This window comes from Galeopterus variegatus, unplaced genomic scaffold (genome assembly GCF_000696425.1).
Source record: "Galeopterus variegatus unplaced genomic scaffold, G_variegatus-3.0.2 Scaffold886, whole genome shotgun sequence".
Lineage (NCBI taxonomy): Eukaryota > Metazoa > Chordata > Mammalia > Dermoptera > Cynocephalidae > Galeopterus > Galeopterus variegatus.
The window spans coordinates 391,889-413,888 of NW_007726997.1; the positions used below are offsets into that span (position 1 = coordinate 391,889).

A 22,000-nucleotide genomic window follows, 5' to 3' on the forward strand; every position below is an offset into this window, starting at 1 on the left:
CCGGGACCGGCAACGGGATCGCAACCCTTGGTGCTGCGCCCGCACCTCGCTCAGCCAGTGAGCGGGAGCCGGTCTGTATGTGGGATCGAACCCTCGGGAGGGAGCGCCGCCGCGCTTCCCAAGCGGCGCACTTATCCAGTGTGCCACCAGGCCGGCCCCAAGAACCAAAATTTTTTTAAAAGATAATTTTGCGGGCCAGCCCGGTGGCGCACTGCTACAGTGCGTCGCTTGAGAGCGTGGCGGCGCTCCCGCCGAGGGTTCGGATCCCACATACAGACCGGTTCCCGCTCACTGGCTGAGCGAGGTGCGGGCGCAGCACCAAGGGTTGCGATCCCGTTGCCGGTCCCGGTCCGGAACGGGCACAACACTGAGGGTTGCAATCTGTTGCCGGACACGAAAAAAGACAAAAAGGAAAATAAATAAATAAATAAAAAATAAAAGATAATTTTGCTTTTTCTTAAATAATGAGAACTGCCAAATAAGGAGAGCAAAAACAAACAAAAAACCCCACGAAAAACAGGTTCTAAATACTTCTAAGGGTATAATGTTTATTTCATTAAGAGAAATGGTGCTGCTTTTATTGTCACTACTTCCGACTCCTTTAACTGCTAACATTAAAAAATTGTGTTATGAATATCAACAAGTATATTGTATTTAAAATGCCAAGCAAACAATGACATAAACTTTAAACATATTTTTTTTTCCTTTTTGTCTTTTTTCGTGACTGGCAACGGATCGCAACCCTCAGTGTCGCGCCCGTACCGGACCGGGACCGGCAACGGGATCGCAACCCTTGGTGTTGCGCCCACACCTCGCTCAGCCAGTGAGCAGCCGGTCGGTACGTGGGATCCGAACCCTCGGCAGGAGCGCCTCCGCGCTCCCAAGCGGCGCACTGTAGCAGTGCGCCACCGGGCCGGCCCTATATTTTTATTTTCAAATAAGAAAGTTGCTAACACACAACTCAAACTTTCCAAACTCAGGGATTTAAAAAAGTTAAGGCAAAAAATGTGAGGATAAGTGTTCTATATTTATCCTTCAAGTTGTACTGAAACACTATGAGAACCAAAGCCAGAATGAATTACTACTTTCCACCTATTACAATGTCTAAATTAAAAAGCCTAACCATCCTCAGTACCAGTGAGGATATAGAGCAACTGAAACTCTCATTTTCTTTTGGTAGCAACGTAAAATTTAGAATTCAGTTTGACAGTTTTGAAAAAGGCATATATATATACACCTATCATATCATCCAGCCATTCCACTCTCTAAGTATTTCCCCAAGAAAAACAAAAGGCTATGTCCATATAAAGACAAACACACAAATGTTTGTAGCAGCATTATTTATAACAGCCCCAAATTGGACAAAAATCCCAAATGTTTATTAACAAGTAGTAAACAAATTAAAGTATATCCATGACAGAATGCTACTTGGCAACGGAAAGAAATAAACAATTGATGTATGCACGACATGGATTAATCTCAAAATAATTATGCAGAACAAAATAAGCTAGCCAAAAAGAATATAACTGTATGGTTCCATTTATACAGAATCCTGGAAAATGAAAATGAAAATGACACATTGACTGGTTGTTTGCGATGGAGAAGGAATAGGAGAAAAGGTTCTAAAGGGGCATGAAGAAACGTTTGAGGGTGTTCCTTTTATTCAGTATCTTGATTGTGGGAAGGATTTCATGTGTGTACATATGCCAAATCTTATCAAATTGGATAATTTAAACATGCAGTTTATTGTATGTTAAGTATTCCTTCATAAAACTTAAAAAAAAATTCTCTAAAAAATGAGTAACACATGAGCCAGCTTTACCTGGGTGATGTATGAAGGTGACTGAATACTGATAATATCTTCAGTATCGAATATTTATTGAACATAAAAATATATTTATTTTTATAAAATTATTTTCATATACTTTTTCCTCATTTAATCTATAGCCATTCAGAAAAGAGACTTAATTGGACTGGAGAGACTGAGAAAAGACTCAAGGAGATATATTCCTGAAGGAGAGAATGGATTCAGGTGGGTGCAAAAAGTCATTCCAGTGAGAAGTGCAGTTATGAGCAAAGCCAAGTACAGGGGCAAGACAAGATATAGGGGCAATGAAGAGTCTTATCCAGTTAGAGAGGAAAGTTTTGTTTTGCAAGGTACTAGGAGATAGAGTCAAATAGAATCGAATCACAAAAGTAGACAGGAAGAAGAATCATGGATATACAATATTAATAGAAATCAAGGAGAAATGAGACTTCACCAAGCAATTCACTGATGTAGAGAGCTCTGAGTAAATACAATTTTAGAAAAACTATTTCATTTAGCATGCCGGTTGTTACTAATCATTCAAACTCAGTTTCAAAGAGTTTTTATTTAAAAAAATTTTCATATAAAACATTGCAGTATCTTTAATTTTTTTAAAGATAAAAATGAAAATCAGAGCTCAGAGAAATTAAAAATGAGTGAGTGAAGCAAGGATACAAATCCAGTTTTGTCTTAACTCAAAGTTTGTGTTCTTAAACAGTAATGCTAGGGCCGGCCCGGTGGCGCACTGGATAGTGCGCCGCTTGGGAAGCGCGGCGGCGCTCCGCCCGAGGGTTCAGATCCCACATACAGACCGGTTCCCGTTCACTGGCTGAGCGAGGCGTGGGAGCGACACCAAGGGTTGCGATCCCATTGCCGGTCCCCGGTCCGGTACGGGGGCAACACTGAGGGTTGCGATCCGTTGCCGGACACGGAAAAAGACAAAAGACGAAAAAAAAAACAAAAAAAACAAAACAGTAATGCTAAATTCCACTGCACTGGTAAAAACTGATCAACGTAACTTATAGCAATAAAAACCATGAATAAATGGATAGGAAAGGGAATTAAACTCTGTTCTATTTCTAGTTCCATGCATTGAAAACCATGAAATGCAAAGATAGTTTTATGTTCCTGAGAATGCCTATACAAGGCAAAATATATCAATTTACTGGCTGAAGGAAAATTGAAGTTTTATGATAAAGAGAGGATTCTACAGGCTCATTTAATTTTAGAACGAACACAGTTTTTAGGGTCTGGAAGACTGGTGCCTAACACATTAAGGGACATTTAACTTTGGTAAAATAGTTAAGATAAAGGGAAGGGGTGATGGAAATCATTTCTAGGCACAAAATCCCTGAATATTCAATCAGGATAAATATATATATATATAAATATATAGTGTCTAAGAACCTTGAACAGCAATGAGACCTCCAGAACCAACATAGCAGGTCTCTGTATCAAACATAGCATACAATAATGTCTGATGTGACAATAAATTTGCTCTGAGCCTGCCTGACATAAGGAACTTGCCATATAAAGTAGATAAACTACACACAGGCTCTATATCTGAGCAATAATGAACCGAATTCAGTAGTGTACAAGAGTCACACTGGTGATACCATCTTAATGGACAAACAAAAGGTATTTAAGTAGGAATTATTTCCATAAAATGTAATCGAGAAACTCATAAACTGGCTACAATAAAAAGTCCAATAACCTTGTGATAGTATATGCAAAATTTAGTGTATATGAGTATACATTGTTCTGGAAAAGAGCTCATAGCTTTTATCAGATTCTCAAAGTCAAGGGCAAAAAGAGGACAAGAAATAATGATCTGCACCTCTTCCTTACCACATGTTATATTAAAAAAATAAAAAGCAAAAACTAAAAACAGATGGATTATTGAGCAAGCACTTATAGGAAAGAGGTTTATTTGTAGTCATTAATCTTGAAAGAAAAAATAAAAATAGTAAAAGAAATTTTAGGATCCTGTACACATGTGCATATCTCTGTGTATTTTATGGGTCCATGATGCTTTTTTTTATTAAGATAGGATACCCACAAAATAAAAAGAGAAATATAAATATATTTGACTATGAAAGATTGAACATTTTTGACAAAACATACCATAAAGTTTAAAGGCAAATTATCTGTATTACACATACAGGGTTTGTATTTATGGAGTATAAATGAAGCTCTTACAGACTGCTAAAAAAAAGAAAACTAATTTAATAGAAAATTGGGTAAATTATATAAATTAAAAATTCACAAAAGGCAAATTCAGGGGCCAATAAACCTTCAAAAAAATGCTCAACCTCATTAATAACCAGGAAAATACAAATTCATGTAAACTGTCAATTCACAAGAAAACAAATTCAATGGCCAATAAACATTTGAAAAAATGCTCTACCATCTGGTGGCACTTCCCTCAGCATGAAGAACTTTCTTTAGCCCTTCTTGTAGTGGAGTTCTGCTGGTGACAGATTATTTTATCTGAAAACTTCTTTCTTTAGTCTTCATCCACACATTTATTTTTGCTTGATTTAGAATTCTGGGTTGAGAAGCTTTATATTTTGTTTTATATTTTAAAGATGTTGCTCTTCTGGCCTCCATAGTTTCTTATGAGAAACTGTTATTCAAATCATAGTTCCCCTGTACATAATGTATCACACATGGATTTTCTCATGTTATTTTCAACACTTGTTCTTTACCTGTGGCTTTCAATAGATGGATTATGATTTATGTAGACATCGCCTTCTTCATGTGTTTGTTGTATTCATCTTTGTTTCCCTCATGTCTGCCTTACAGATAGTACTCAATAAGTATTTGCTGAATTCATTTGGGAAAAAAAAAAATCAAGTCATCCTTTGGAATTTCGACAGAATCCAGAAGGAGTCTGGAAGCACAGGCTAAAGCAAATACTCACAAGATATTTATTGGGAGTCTCATGTTTTATCACTAAAATTTAGGTTAATCTGTCACATGAGTATATTAAAGAATGCTCAATCTTATCAGTAAGTAGAAAAATACAAATTAATGTAAATAATGTAAATTGTCAATTCACAAAAGAACAAACTCAATGCCAATAAATGTTTGAAAAGATGCTCTACCAAATCTTTTGAGTACGTATTGATTCTTCAGTGCTAATGTTATTTTCCAGTTTCATATCCTTTCAGAAATGCTGCTACATTCCACCAGGGATATTCACACTAATTTGGGAAGAGGGTCTCACATTTTAATCAAAGTCAGTCTAAACTAAAAAAATGACATTCATATAGCATTTCAGACTTCAGAAAGTATTTTCATAAATAGCTCACTTAAACTTCCCAACAACCTTGTGATCAACTTTGGTTATAGCAGGTGGGAACAATTTAATACAACTTAGTTTATGAGAATTTATTTATCAAGAAGATAAACTGAAATTAAGCGAACAGATAAAAATTATTATGTTTTGGGTAAAAAGGGATTTTTGTACATAAGGTTCATACAGCCTTGGTGTAATTCTCCAAAAAAGGTTCTTGGTATCTGGGGAGCAGGAAAAAGGAGGCCCTGGAGCCAGGTGATTAGAGGAAAGGATAGCAGGGAAGAGGCAGACATACAAAAGATATACCAGGCCAAACACAAGCTCTACCTATGCAATGACTTGGTTTAGAGCTGTTTTATACTTAAACAAAAACAAAATATGAGCTTCATTCCAAACAAGGTAGATAGCTAAAGAAGATACCCCAGTACTGTAGTTTTAAGCCACAGTATTAAATTTTTTTTTTTTCCTTTTTGTCTTTTTTCGTGTCCGGCAACGGATCGCAACCCTCAGTGTCGCGCCCGTACCGGACTGGGACCGGCAACGAGATCGCAACCCTCAGTGTCGCACCCGCACCTCGCTCAGCCAGTGAGCGGGAACCGGTCTGTATGTGGGATCCGAACCCTCGGCGGGAGCGCCACCGCGCTTCCCAAGCGGCGCACTGTAGCAGTGCGCCACCGGGCCGGCCCTACAGTATTAAATTTAATAGATACCATAAAAAAATAGATACCATAAAACTAATGAGTATTCAAAGTAAAATAAAATTCAATAAAAGATTAATGATAGTAGAGTCCAAGACTAAAATCATAATGGTAAAAGAATTTTTTTTTTAGCTGAGATGACTATGGATAACCAGAACACGTGGAATAATAATCCTCCCACAGCTGTAATGATTTTTCCTAAGACCCAAAGGTATAAAGTCTCTGTTAGACAACTCCAAGTAGCAGGGCCCTGTCTATTATACATGACTTTATATAAAGATTGAGCTACTACAAACTATAAGCTATGAATTTAAAAAATCAACACTGCTACTATCTCCAAAAGTTTCTTCATATGCCTTTGTAATATGTTCTTTTCCTTCCTCCCTGCCTCTCCCTGCCCTGCCTACAGGCAACAGCTAGCCTGCTTTCTATCACAATTTGCATTTTCTAACATTTTATATAAATGGAATTACACAATAATATTCTCCTTTCACCTCGCTTCTTTCAGTCAGCATAACATATACATCTGTTTAAAAGACTTTATGTGAGTATATATTTTTGTTTCTCAATGGAAAGACTTAGAAAGGAATGACTAGGCTGTATGGTAAGTGGGTAACTTTTTCAGAGGTTGCCAAGTTGATTCCAAATTTGTTATATCATTCTGACTTTCCCACCAACAGTGTACGAAGAGTTCTATTTGGTCCACATACCCAGTCAGTCATTTATTTAGTCAGTCTAAGAGGTGTGTAGTTCTACGTCTTCATGTATTTTTCCCCCTGATAATGATGTTGAACATCTTTTCATTTGCTTAATGACCATTCATATATTTTACCGGGTAAAGTGCTCAAATCTTTCCACCATTATTTGCCTCACATTATTTTAGTTGTTGGTCTTTGTCTTCATGTTATTGAGTAGAAGAGATTCTTTAAATATTCTGGATAATAGTCCATTGTTTGATAAATGTGTTCCAAATACTTTCTCCAAGTATTTGGCTTTCTCCCTGTGTTTCTTCATATCCTCCTCCCTCTCTATGTGTCTATGTCCAGATTTCCCATTTCATAAGGATACCAAGTCACAATGGATCAGGGTTCACCCTAATGACATCATTTTAATTTGATTACCTCTGTAACAACCCTATTATCAAATAAGGTCACAGAGTTACAGGATTTAAAAACTTCAACTTACCTTTCTGTGGGGACACAATGCAACATGTAACAGTTTCCCTTCCTCTTGGAAACATTTTTAAGCAACCATTAGCAGTAACATTCAGAGAGTAATCTAAGAGAGGGTAGCCATTTCATAATTATTCTCTTCTGTATCATTATGGGTCATAATAGGAAGGCAAATTTCCACTCAACTGCAATATTTAATATGGTTCAAAAGTATTTACTACTGATTCTAAAAAAAAGTGAAGGACAAGCCCTTTTTAATGATAGCGTCCTTTTAATATAGCTACCTTTTCATAATTCTAATCATATGTACTTTTATAACAAGGCCATCACCAACACATTAGCAGGTTTAATCTTTTCAAACTATACAAATATATATAAAAGATAAACCAAACTGTATAGCATATGGTAGGGGCAGAGAGGCAGCAAGAAGAGAAGAAAGGAGGAGAATGGTATCAGTAAGGAGGCTCTATAAAATATGGAATGACATTTGAACTTACTTTAAAAGAACATGGTTGAACCTAACTTTTTAAAAACAGCCTTTAAAAACTAGCATGTAGGGGGCCGGCCCGGTGGCGCACTGGATAGTGCGCCGCTTGGGAAGCGCGGCGGCACTCCCGTCCGAGGGTTCGGATCCCACGTACAGACCGGCTCCCGCTCACTGGCTGGGCGAGGCGCGGGAGCAACGCCGAGGCTTGCGATCCCGTCGCCGGTCCCCGGTCCGGTACGGGGGCAACACTGAGGGTTGCGATCCGTTGCCGGACACGGAAAAAAGACAAAAAAAAAAAAAAAACTAGCATGTAAACATTAATGCTGAGATAAACATACATTTATGAATACTGACCTATCATATCTGATAATATTCTAAAAGGATTATTTTAAAAATAACTTCCAATAGAATTCAACATTGACTATGCAGAAAATATAGTCTACTTGAGGTTAAAAAGACAAGTATTAAATTGTATGCAATTAATAATCTGTGCACACCTGGATGATATGAGTACATATTAAACTGTAAAATTGCAGAATACATGATTAACGTATGACAATGAAAATCTTATGGGATTAACAAAATGCCTTTTTAAAACAGTAAACAATGCTAATTTTTTCTTTACTTTTTAAAAATATTACATGATGAGCAAAGAAGTTCTCAGCAGAATCTGATTGAAAATTACATTTGATCAGTTCAATAGACACTTCCAATCTGACAGCAAAATTCTTCTTCAGTGTTTAAAAACATTACATCTGCAACTGATTTCATTCCATCAACCAAAAAATGCATTTGTACTGCCACCATCACATTTTCAGAAGAGTTTAAATTACAAAACTTGAGAGAGCTTCAAAGCAATTCTTAATCTAACCACCCTGATCTTGATGGCCCAGTTAAAAACAATTTAGGATACTTAATAAAAGAGAAATCCTTCAACAGAATGGATAACAATTGTTTTTAAATCACATTACTTTAAGTTTCCTGTCATAAATCAAATGTACCAACCTGAGGATTACAGCATTTTATCTCTAGTGACTCTAGGTCAACATGGAGACAGACAATAAATGAATGCCTTGTATCAGGTCCTGTAGCGAGTAGTTTTTGAGACGTGACAGCTAGAGTAGAGGTACAACCCATAGGTTCCACTAGGCAAAGTGTCACTTGTTTTCCAAGAAGAGTATATATGCTGAAATGATGCAAGCTGATGGTCCAAGGAAAAGCATCACCTGAGAAAGGAGATAAAATGGAGTAAGAAAGCACACAAACAAAAATACAATTAATTCTAACTTGATAGTAAATTGTCTGTTGTTTGTATTTGAAATGTAAAACATTTAATACTACATTATAAAAAGTGAATACAGTATCCCAGAGACCAACGTGCTAAATAATTAACACTTTTAAATAGGTTTATATTTGTGTCTATAGCATATTAATAACTATATAATCATGTATATTATAAACCATACCTGAATAGAAATTTTAAAAATGAGATAGAAATAGAAATAGAAATTCTGACTTCCTCTTCCCTTACCCAGTAGGTTGTATTTTGCAACTGTTGGAGATGAATGCACCCTACCTTGGAGACCACAGAAAATGGATTAAATTAGGAAAATGCAGTAATTTTTGTATGAACTGAAGATGACCATAGATCTGGCTGTAATATGAGAGAGGAAAAGAATAAACAATTTACTGTTGGACTACCTGCATCAAAATCATATGGAGTGTTTATTTAAAATAGAGGTTCCTGGGTTAAACTTCAGATCCAGTTAATTAGAATCTCTGGTGGTAAGACCTAGCATAAATTTTGATATATTCCCTGAATGATTCTTATGTATAATAGAAGTTATTTTTAAATATAACATACGTGATAAATAATTAGCACTCATACATTTCAGGATTAAAAGCAAAATTCATTTTCTTTATACTTCTTCCATTTACTATCTCAGAGAAGATTCATTAATTTCTAAAATAATTCTGCATGAATGAAAAAAAAGAATAAAAATAAATTAATAAATTGATGAAATAAATCCATCTTTTTTTTATTATGGCTATAGGTAAAGTACTTCGTGAAATAATTCTTAAAAGTCCATTTAGTATTAGAATATTTATAACATTTTTATAAACATTATTGTGATGTGAGTATGATGGAAAATATGTTTCTATCACTTGTATTTTTGACTTTACAATTTTATTAGCAATTAGTACAGAAAGTATAGTATAGACCTCTTTTTAAGTGGCACAATTATTAGAAAACAAATTGAGAATTTTTATTTATTTTCTAATTTCACAGCAGATAATTTGGAAATATAACATATAAAGAAGAAAATATAAAAGCCAGTCATAATACATCTCCTACCCTGCCACCCCAATAATAAGTACTAATAACATTTTGTAATATTTACTTCATATATCTATTTCCTACATATATATTTTTTCCCTATGGGTGATGGACATGACCAGGCAGAGTTAGGACCAGGGAATACACTGTACTTACAGTTTCACATTCTTTTTTCATTGAAAAAATAGCAAGTAATTACTAAGTGAATCATATCATAAATATATGTTAAGGGAGCATAAATATGCATTTGATACTCAGAAGGTGACACAAAGTAGAGTCTTGTAGCTTTGAACACTCAAAATGTCTTGATCAAATATATTTAATAAAATTATAAAATTAGAAACTCTGAAATTGTGACCTGGATAATAGGTTGAATCTTGCTACATAGGAGTTCATAACAACTAGACTGAAAACAATGGTAACTGCATAATAATATGTGGACAGCACTGTGGTACTTTGCCTGTCTTAAGACTTAAAATATTTTGCCCCCAACTAAGCATGACAAACTTTAAATCATCTGTAACTAATTCTAAAATTATTTATAAACCTACATCAAAATCCATGGTATTTACAAAACAAAGGCTCTACCAAATTTGTTTTAGAATATTTTGGAATGATTACAGATTACACATTTTAAAACTGGTAGTAATCTATATATAATTTTTTGAATCTTACTTTATCCAAGAAATGCTAAATGGTAGTTATGTTGGATCGAAGCGCACTGTATTTAAATTTGTTAAATTTTAAAAAAAACAAACAAAAAACTCCAAAAGACATTGGTACTATATCAGATACGTATTCCTACTACTTCTTTGGAATCAGACCAATAAGTTGAAATTGGTATATCATACTCTAACTCATAAAATGAACTTTTAAAGGTACTACTTCATGTTCATTTATTTAGCATGCAGATTGTCTGTTTTAAAAAAGCACATTCTACCTAGAATGTGAGATGTTAACATGTAATGACAAAAATTCCACAAATAATCTGTGAAAAAATTCACCAAACACATTAACTGCACAACTACTCCTTTTACACACACACACACACACACACACACACACACACACCTCTCAAAATAAAAACACCTTATCTACTCATCATGTTGAAAATAACCAAAATAATATTCTGGGTACTCCCTAAAATATGATCAGAATCCACAATGGGCCAGAACTATGTACTATTCTGAGAACTCCACATAGCTTTCCATTAATCTTGGCTGACTTTCAATATTAGAATTTTAATTGGAATGATCTAATGCTATAATATGGGCTTTTTATTTTAGAGAAACTATTGCTGGCAGAATTCATAAATTTTCAAACAAAATGTCTAAAGAAGAAGGAAAGAAAAGAAAAGAGTAGGAGGATTGAGAATGTGTGTGAATGTAACCCCTCTATATCATCCACAGAGAAAAGAAGATAAACAAAATAATTTTCAAGAAAATGATCACCAAACACTGATGTAATGTACATCAAATAATGTGAGAGTGAATATGACAAAAGGCTTTGGGACAAAATGAACAAATAAAGCACAATCAGTGAAACTATGTGCTACATATGTCAATGCCAAAGGGTGGGGTTGGGAGAAGGACCCCATAGGAACATATTAACTTATGACTGAGTGAAACTTAAAAAAAAATTACTGTGAATTTCCTTACATGGTATTACATGTTGTGGATTTTGCACCACACAAGAATAAGAAGATTATGGTTTAGATGACACACAAAAGAATTTTAATAATATATCTCTCTCAAAATTTTATCATCAATGATGGGATCAGTGAATAGTGACTAATAATGCAGACTCTTATCACAGACATCTAATTTATGACCCTGAATCTTGTCGGGTAGGGATCAATACCCTGGAAAGAGAATCAGTCTTTCTCTTTCAAAAGACACCCTACTATACTACAGGGAAAAGTGTATGTACTTGGGGCCAATATGCATCACCTTACAAATATCGGTGCCACAAATGAGGAAAGAATGTTGGCCAATATTGGAGATACTTTCCTCTTTTCTTTGCTTTCCCAACCTTAGTCACTGAATGTTTTAATTTGTCATTTAAAAAAAACAAAAAAAACCAGAATGCCTTTCTCTTTCCCTATTTTTTGTTTTTTCCTTATGTTCCACTAGACAGTATGACTCTGGCTGGTTTTCATTTCAAATATGAACTACTGTAATCAGGAATACTTCGCAATACGACCTATCATAAAGATAACACATTAGAGACAGATACATTGTATTGCACAAATATAAATGGGACAAAATTGTTGACATTGTTTCTCCAAATCAGTTAACACTTAAGTGATTTTAAGACAGTTAATATAAAGTGTTGTTTAATTCTAAGTGACGTTAATTTAAATAACAGGTACTTTCAGGAATCAAGGCATTAAAAATGATATAAAATGTAATCAATTTTCCTGGAAGAGAAGAATAGCTGAAAGACCTAGAAAAAAAGGAAATGAAAATGAGCAACCTATAATTTTATTTGCTCTGTAACAACAATTCTACATTTGGAATAAAATACTGTTTTGTATTAGAAAATGTGAAATGCATTGCATGTATAAAGTATAATAATAATAACAATAATAATAAATGGAAAATTGATTTCAAATTTTTGAAAGATTTTCTTCACATCTAGAAACCTAAGATTTCGCTGCTAAAACTATTTACTTCTAAATGTTATTACTGGTTTAACTATAACTTAATCATCAAAATTTCACTACTGCATAAAGAAATACAATATTGTTTTTAACAGTCTCTAAAACTTATGATTTCAATTATAAATAGGCACAACCAGAATAATCATTACTTTTAAAAGGAGAAGGGACTACAAAGAGTACACTGCCCTTCGCAATTAAGGTATCAGTAGACAACTTATAGTTTTGAAAGAAATGAGGATATTATGACAATGTGTGACTTAATCAGGGTCAATTTTTGGTATTGAAGACTCTTATTACTCTGAAAGACAAGATTCTATCAGTAATATCAGTGTCATAGGGTGGATAGCTATCTTAGTCTGCTTGGGCTGCTATAACAAAATATCATAGACTGGTGGATGAAACAACAGATATTTATTTCTAACAATCCTGTGGATGCAAACTCCAAGATCAAAGTGCTAGCAGATTTGGTTCTCGGTAAGGGCCCTCTTCAAAGCAGGCTTGCACACAGCCACCTTCTGACTGTGTTCTCACATAGCCAACAGAGAGGAAGCTCTATTGTCTCTTTTTATTCTTATAAGGGCGCTAATTTCATCATAGAGGCTCCATCCTCATGACCTATCTAAACCTAATTACCTCCTAAAGGCCCTACCGCCTAATACCACCACATTGCAGATCAGGTTTCAACATATAAATTTGGGGAGGAGACACAAATATTCAGTCTATAACCTTAGTCTAGGTAAAACTGATACCTGGACATATAAGAAAGGAACAAAGAAGCCAGGTATGTGATAATCTTATAGATTTGTAAACCATTAATGAAAAGGTGGTAACTGAATTATAGTTATAAATGAGAAATACCCAGGGAAATCATAAGCATGAGTAACACCTATATTTAAGAGACAGGCAGAGGGAAAGAAAAAAGAACCCAGGAAGAAATTCAGAAGTGGCCAACATCCACAGAAAATAAACCAAAAGAGAGTAGTTATCCAAAAGTTAGGAAAGAATTTTAAGAAGGAATCAACTAACAACATCAAAGGTTAAAGGTTTCCATTGGATTTGGTACCCAACAGGTATGTTTGTTTCGTTGATTTAATAAGGTGAAAAGGTTCTTGAATGCCAATAAGGGGAGAAAAAGGGTTTCTAACTGATGAAACAAATCCTTTAAAAACACAGGGCATAGCATATAGTACAAATTCAATAAATTTGTTTTAGGACAGAGGAGATGAAGTAATGAGTAAAAATGGACGGAACGTAAGCACTGGCAACAGAATAAGGACTGCTTCAAATAAGGTAGATTCTTTTGTTGAACAAATACTCTGAGTTAAAACTATGTCTACTAACAGTGAATTTTCTCAGCCCTTGCTTATCTGAGAATATTGTTATTTCATCTTCATTTTTGAAGGATAGCTTTGCTGGGTATAAAATTCCTTTTCAGAGTTTTTTTCATTCATGTATTTCATTGTGATTTTCCACTGCCTTCTGTCATCCATTAATTCACACAAAAGTCAGCTTTAAACATATTGATGGTCCACTGCAGGTGATGAGAAATTTTTTCTTTTGCTGCTTTCAGTAATTCGACTGTGATGAATCTAGGTGTTTATCTCTTGGTATTCACCCTACTTGGACTTGGTTGAGCTGTTTCATTGTGTATATTAACATTATCAATCAATTTTTGTACTCCTGAGACTTCCATTACATTTACTTTGGTATGCTTGATGCTGTTCCTTAAGTCTCTGATGCTATGTAATTTTTCTTCAGAATTTTTTCTTTTTGTTCTTTATGTTAGATAATCTCTACTAATCTAGCTTTCAGCTCATTGACTCTTTCTTATGCCACTATGAATCTGCTGCTATTCAGCTTCTTGAATACAATTTTCATTTCAATCATTGTACGTTTCTACTCTAGAATTTGGTTGGAATATTTTTTATAATTTCTGTCACCAATATGATTTTTTTATTGCTGATTTACTGTTCTCATATCCTCCTTTAATTTTAAAAATATTTTTCTTTAGTTTTTGAGCATATTTGTAATGGCTGCTTTGTCATCATTTTGTGCTATAAGCGACAACTATGGAAACTCGAGCAGTATTTATTGGCTGCAGTTTTTCCCTCTGGAATAGGTCACACTTTCCTCTTCGTTTAAAAAATTTTTTAATTGAACATTTTGTGTGTGTGTGTGTGTGTGTGTGTGTGTGTGTGTGTGTGTGTGTGTGTGTGCAGGAAGTTTATATTCTGATTTTTCCTCTGAAGGCTGTTGTGCTTTTCTGTTTGTTTGCTTACTTCTTTGTTTAGTAAGTTTTGTGTGATAACCTAAAATCTGTTTCTTCCTGTGTGACCACTGATATCTCATTGAGTTTTGTTTTTTTTCTTCTTATCATTTGTTTTACTTTAAACCCTTGCTTCTTAGGTATCACCTCTGTGTCTTCTTATATTAGTGGTCAGCCAAAACTGATCAGAGTTTGTTTCCAAACTACCAGTAAGACTTTTGTCCTTTACTGATCTGTATGTGCATAAGTTGTGCATTCACTGTTCTGGCCATTTTAATACATACCCTGCTTTTATTATCATGTGAGTCCTTCTACATGTTTTCCATACATTCATGAAAACCTCAGGGTTGCTCAAGAGTATACAGATAACTCAATTCGTCATTGTCCACTGTGTATGCATGCTAGCTTCATCACAAGTACGCTTGCCCTCATCTCATCCACAATCTTAGACTAGTAGAGCTGTTGGCCTGCCCTGTTCAGCGACAAAGGGAATTCATCAACCCTAGACCTGCATTGCAAGAAATGCTAAAGGGAGTTCTTCAGTTTGAAAGAAGATGACACTAAGGAGCAGCAAGAAAACATTTAAAGATACATAATACATTTGTAAAGTAAGTTAACAGACAACTTCAGAATATGCCAGTGTCATAAAGAGGATGAATAAACTTCTCACATCCTTAGTACAAAGACTAAAGAACAAATTAACAGGACAGCAATACATACAACAACTGCATAAGACAAGCAAAATTAAAAAAATATAACTTGAAACAAAAAATGAGGGGGAATGATGCCAAAGTGTAGAGCTGGATTTGGTTCTTTCTTTTTTCTTAAATATCAGTTATTAGTCTAAAATAATCTGTTATAACTGTAACATGTTTTTTATAAACCTCATGGTAACCATAACACAAAAACTTATAACAGACATTCTAAAAATAAATAGTGAGAAATCAAAATACACTGCTGCAGAAAACCATTCAACCACAAAGGAGGACAGTAAGATCAGAAAAAAAGAAAGAAAAATTAAGAAAACAACCAGAAAAAAGCAAGAGAATGGCAATAACAAGTCTCTATATATCAATAATAACTCTAAATGTAAATGGATCAAATGTCCTAATTAAAAGACACAGAGTGGTTCAATGGATTATAAAACAAAGCCATCAATATACTGCCTACAAGAAACCCACTTCACCTATAAAGACACACACTGATTGAAAGTAAAGAGATTAAAAAAGATATTTCATGCAAATGAAAACCAAAAAAGAGCAGGAGTAGCTACATTTATATCAGCGAAAACAGACTTCAAGCCAAGGAAAGTAAAAAAAAAAAAGATAAGGAAGATCATTACATAATGATAAAAGGATAAATTTATGTAAAAAAGCTGGAAAACCTGGAAGAAATGGATAAATTCCGGGACACATACAACTTATCAAGGTTGAATCATGAAGAACCAGAAAACATGAGCAGATGAATGAGTAACGAGATTGAAGCAGTAATAAAAAAAATCTCCCAACAAAGAAAACCCCATGACAGATGGATTTACTGCCGAATTCTACCAAACATTTGAAAAACTAATACCAATTCTTCTCAAACTTTTCCAAAAAACTGAAGGGAAAGGAAACACTTCCAAACTCATTCTATAAGACAAACATTAACCTCATACTAAAACCAGAAAAAGATACAACAAAAAAAGAAAACTGCAGACCAATATCCCTAATAAGCACAGATGCAAAAGATCCCCAACAAAATACTAGCAGATATAATCCAACAAAATACTAAAAAGATCATTCACCATGATCAAGTGAGATTCATCCTAGGGATCCAAGGATGGTTCAACATATGCAAATCTGTAAATGTAATACACTGCATCAAGAAAATGAAGGGGAAAAAAAATCATCATTTCCATAGATAAAGAAAAAGTACTTTATAAAATCCAATACCCCTTTCATGATAAAAACACTTAACACACTTGGCTTAGAAGGAATGTACCTCAACAGAGTAAAGGCCATATACATAAACCCACAGCTAATATAACAATGAATGGACAAAAACTGGAGGCTTTTCTTCTGACATATGGAACAAGACAAGGATGCCCACTTTCCCCACTCTTATTCAACATAGCCCTGGAAGTTCTAGCCAGCACAGTAAGGCAAGAGAAAGCTATAAAGGACATCAAATCAGAAAAAAGGAAGTCAAACCATCTCTATTCGCAAATGATAGGATCATAAACAGAAAACTCAAAATATTTCACCAAAAAATTGCTGGAACTAATAAATGAATTCAGCATAGTGGCAGGATACAAAATCAACACACAAAAATCAACAGCCTTCCTATATACAATAAAAAAATAGCTGAAGAGAAAAAAATCAAGAAAGTAATCCCATTCACAGTAGCTACCAAAATAATGAAATACCTAGGAGTAAATTTAAGCAAAGAGGTGAAAGATCTCTATATTAGTCTGTTTTTGTGCTGCCATAAGAGAATACACGAAACTGGGTAATCTATAAAGAAAAGAGGTTTATTTGCCTCATGATTCTGGGACAGTTGCATCTGGTGTGGGCCTCAGGTTGTTTCTACTCATGGCAGAAAATGTCAGGGTAGCCAGTGGGTACAAGGAGATCACACGGTGAGAGGAAGCAAGAGAGAGGGGGGAAGTGCCAGCCTCTTTTAAACAAATAGCTCTCCTGAGAACTAATACGGTGAGAATTTACTCATATACAGATCCATCCCCATGACCCAAACACCTCCCAACGCTGCCACATTGAAGATCAGATTTCAACACAGACTCTGGGGAGACAACATATCCAAACTATGTCATTCAGCCCCTTGCCCTCCAAAACTCATGTTCCTTCCTCTCACATACAAAATACAATAGTCCCAAAAGTCTTAGCTTGTTTCACATAACTTGAAAGTGCAGAGTCCAAAGTCTCATCTGGGACCAACAACAAAACTCCTTCTAGCTGTGAACCTGTAAAAATCAAAAACAATTATCTACTTCATAATGGTGGAACCAACATTGGGTACACATTTCAATTACAAAACAGAGGAATAGGTCAAAAGAACGGAGAAACAGGCCACAAACAGGTCTGAAACGCAGCACAGCAGACATTAAATCTTAAAGCTCCAAATAATCTCCTTCGACTCCAAGTCCTGCACCTTGGACAAAGTTGAGGATTTGGGCCACCAAAGGCTCATGCAGCCCTGTTGCCACGGCTCTGCTGGTAACAGCCAACTGGGCTACAGTGGTGCCTACAGCTTTTCCAGGCAGACAATATATGCTCCCAATGGCTCTAGAGTTCTGGAGTCCTGGCTATAGCCCTGCTCCCATGGCTCAACTAGACTGCCCTGGTGGGGGCTCTGTACATGTATTGAAACAACACGCTGTACCCTACAAAAATAAATATACATAAAATTGAAAAACAAAAGTTAAAACTAAACATAAAGCTAGTAGAAAAAACAAAATAATAAAGATTAAAGCTGAAATCAATGAAATAAACAGAAAATGAATTGGAAAAAAAACCAATGAAGCTAAAATTTGGTTCTACAAATAGATTAGCAAACTAACAACGCTTAGGTAGACTAACCTACAAAAAAAGGTGGAAGGCATAAATTACCATAATCAGGCTGAAAGAGGGAATAAGACTATTAACAATTCAGAAACTAAGAAGGATTTTCTATGCCACGAGATTAGACAACACAGATGAAAGAACAACTTTCTAGAAAAATACAACTTACCAAAACTGACTGTTACGAGTCAAATGTGTCTCCCCAAAGTTCATGTGTTGAAAACTTGATTCCCACTGTAACAGTGTAAAGAGAGTGGGAAATCTGATTATGATATTTGAAAGGCGGGGCCTTTGATAAGTGATTGGATCATGAAAACTGTGCCTTCATGAATGGATTAATCTATGGAGTAATTAGTTATCAAGGGTGTGGACTGGGGGCTTTATAAAGAGCACATGAGAGAGCTCTTATCATTCTCACCATGTGATACCCTGCATTGCTATGGGACTCCATAGGGAGTCCCCACTAAGAAGAAGGCCTTCACCAGTTGTGACCCCTGGGCCTTGGACTTACTGTCCTTCAAAACTGCAAGAAATAAATTTCATCTTCTTTAAATTATGCAGTTTTATGTTATAAGCAACAGAGAACAGACTAATACACTGACTAAACAAAAAAGAAAAAAGAAAATCTGAATAGACCTATAAAAAATAAAGAAATTGAATTATTAACTTTAGAACTTTCCACCTAAAAAAGCCTACCAATCCCACATGCCTTCACTGGTAAATTCTATCAAACATTTAAAGAAATAAAGTCAATCTTTAAACTCTTCCAAAAATTGAGGAGGAGGAAAGACTTACCGACTCATTCTTTGAGGCCAGCATTAACCTGATATGAAAACCAGATAAAGCCATTACAAGAAAACTACAAACTAAAACTTCTCAATGAACACAGAAAAATTCTTAAAAAATTTAGCAAACTGTATATAGCACCATACGAAGAGGATGACACACTATGACAAAATGAGATATATCACAGGAATAGAAGTATGCCTTAATTGATTAATCAATTAATAATGTAAAATTGGTTAATGTAATACACAATATTAATAGCATAATGTACAGAAACTAAATGATCATCTCAGTAGATTCATAAAAGCATTCGACAAAATAAGGAAGCAATGCGTGGTAAAAGGTCTCAATAAACTATGAATAAAATAGATCATTCTCAACCTGATGAAAGACATATATGAAAAATCCACAGCTACCAACATATTTACTGGTGCAAGACTGAATGCTTTCCCTCTAGAATTTGGAACAAAGCAAGGATACACTTACTAATTCTATGCAACATTGCACAAGAGATTCTAGCCTCAATGAACTAAGGTAAAAACAAACAAAAAAAATTAATGCTACCTACATGGGAAAGAAAGAAGTAAAACTTTATTCACATATGACATAATTCAATATATAGAAAATCCTAGATGACCTAAAACAACTAGAACTACGTAAACATGTTCAGCCAGGTCTCAGCAGACAAAAAAAAAAAAATTCAACTGTCCTTTATGTACTAGGAATGAAGAATATAAAAACGAAAAAAAAAAAAAATTCCATCGCAATAGCATCAAATTAATAAAATGCATAGGAATAAATTTAACAAAAGGAAGTACAAGATTTGCACGCTGGAATCTGCAAAATATTGCTTAAGAAGATCTAAATAAACAGAGAAGCATTCTCCACTCAATATTGTGAAGATGGCAAATTTCCCCATATTGCCCTACAAATTAAGTGTAATTGCTACCAAAATCCCAGCAGGCTGTTTTTTTGTAGAAATTGATAAGTGGATGCATTTTTATAAAAATGAAAAGGACATAGAATAGACAAAATAACTTCAAAAGAAAAGAAAGATGATTCATATGACCTAATTTCAAAACTTACTCTGATATTACAGTAACCAAGACTTAATAAAGACATAAGGATAGGCATATAGACCAAAGGATTAGAGTAGAGAATCCAGAAAAAAAAAAGTCACATTCATGGCCAATTGATTTACAACAAAGGTGCAAAGACAATTCAATGGGGAAAGGATGGTCTTTAGAACAAATAGTAATGTGATAATTTAATATCCATATGCAATAAAATGAACTTAGACCCTCACCTCATACTATATACAAAAAATTACATCAAAATGGATCACAGTTCTAAATGTATGAATTAAAACTAAGATACTAAAAGCATGATCATAAAAGAAAAGAAGATTGACAAAGTGGATTTCATCAAATTTTAAATTACTATGCTTCAAAAGTAACCAAAAACAAAATGAAAAGACAAAACACAGCCTAGAAGAAAATATTAGCAAATCATACGTCTGAGAAAAAACTTGCATCTAGAACATATAAGGAACTCTTATGAGTCAAAAATAAGAAGTCAAATGAAAAATGGACAAATGAGACTGCCTATTATCAAAAAGACAGAGAATAGCAAATGCTGGCAAGAACTCAGAGAAAGAGAAATCTTACACATTGTTGGTGGGATTGAAAATTAGTACAGCCATTATGGAAAACAATGAAATACTACTCAGCCATAAAAAAAAAATAAAATTTTGTTATTTGCAGCAGGATGCATGAGTGTGGAGAAAATTATGTTAAGTGAAACAAGCCAGGCAAAGAAAGAGAAATACCACATGTCCTCACTCATAAGTAAGAGCTCAAAAATAAATGAATGAACGAATGAAAGAAAGAAAGAGAATCACAATAATATGCTGAACTTTCAGAAGGAGAGAACAGAACTGTGGTTACTAGAGGTGGAAAAGGGGGAAGGGGAGCGGGAGGGGTTAGTGAGAAATTCATTAATGCACCCAAGGAATGATTATGTTTTGTAACAATGAACATGGTAACTATCCTGATTTGACCATCACACATTGTACACAAGTACTGACATTCAACTTTGTACACCACAGATATGTATAATCAATTATGTTTCAATATAAACAAAACAAAAAATGGACAAATGATTTGAACAGACATTTCTCTAAAGAAGATATAGGAATGGTTACTAAATACATGAATAAACAATATCATTATTCATTACAAAAATTCAATTGACATCACAATGAGATACTACTACTACATACTCACTAGAATGGCTAAAATACCAAATGTTGGAAAGGATATGTAAAAAGTAAAACCTTAACACAGTGATGATGAGAATGTAAAACCACTTGGGAAACAGTTTGGCAGTTTCTCAAAATGTTCAACATAAACTCACCATACAACTCAGTAATTCCACTACAAAGGCTCTATCTATGTTAAATTGTAACATTTTATACATAAATTATAACATTTGTCCACACAAATAAAAGTACCTAAATGTATACAACAGCATTATTCACAATAGACAAGCACTGATAACGACACAAGTGTTTATCAACTGGAAAACTAATAAGCAAAATATGGTATAACGAAACAATGGAATGTCCCTCAGCAATAAAAAGAACAAGCTGCTGATACACACTACATCATGGAAGGACCTCAAAATGTTATACAAAGTGAAAGAAGCCAGATGCAAAAGACTATATATTGTATGATTTTGGTATTTTAAAATGTCCAGAAATGGGGCCGGCCCGGTGGCGCACTGCTACAGTGCACCGCTTGGGAGCGCGGCGGCGCTCCCGCCAAGGGTTCGGATCCCACATGCAGACCGGTTCCCGCTCACTGGCTGAGCGAGGTGCGGGGGCTGCACCGAGGTTTGCGTTCCCGTTGCCGGTCCCGGTCCG

At 34.8% G+C, this 22,000-nt stretch overlaps 1 protein-coding gene across 1 annotated transcript in view; it reads right to left on the reverse strand.

Moving 5' to 3' along the window:
* LOC103590853 (vacuolar protein sorting-associated protein 13B) overlaps nt 1–22,000 on the reverse strand; it is a gene marked incomplete at both ends in the record, with an annotated part of 498,786 nt that overhangs the window by 391,613 nt on the left and 85,173 nt on the right. The window contains one exon of the mRNA XM_008573178.1: nt 8,471–8,691. Within this exon, the coding sequence (XP_008571400.1) occupies nt 8,471–8,691 (221 nt within the window). The remainder of the gene's footprint in view (nt 1–8,470; nt 8,692–22,000) is intronic.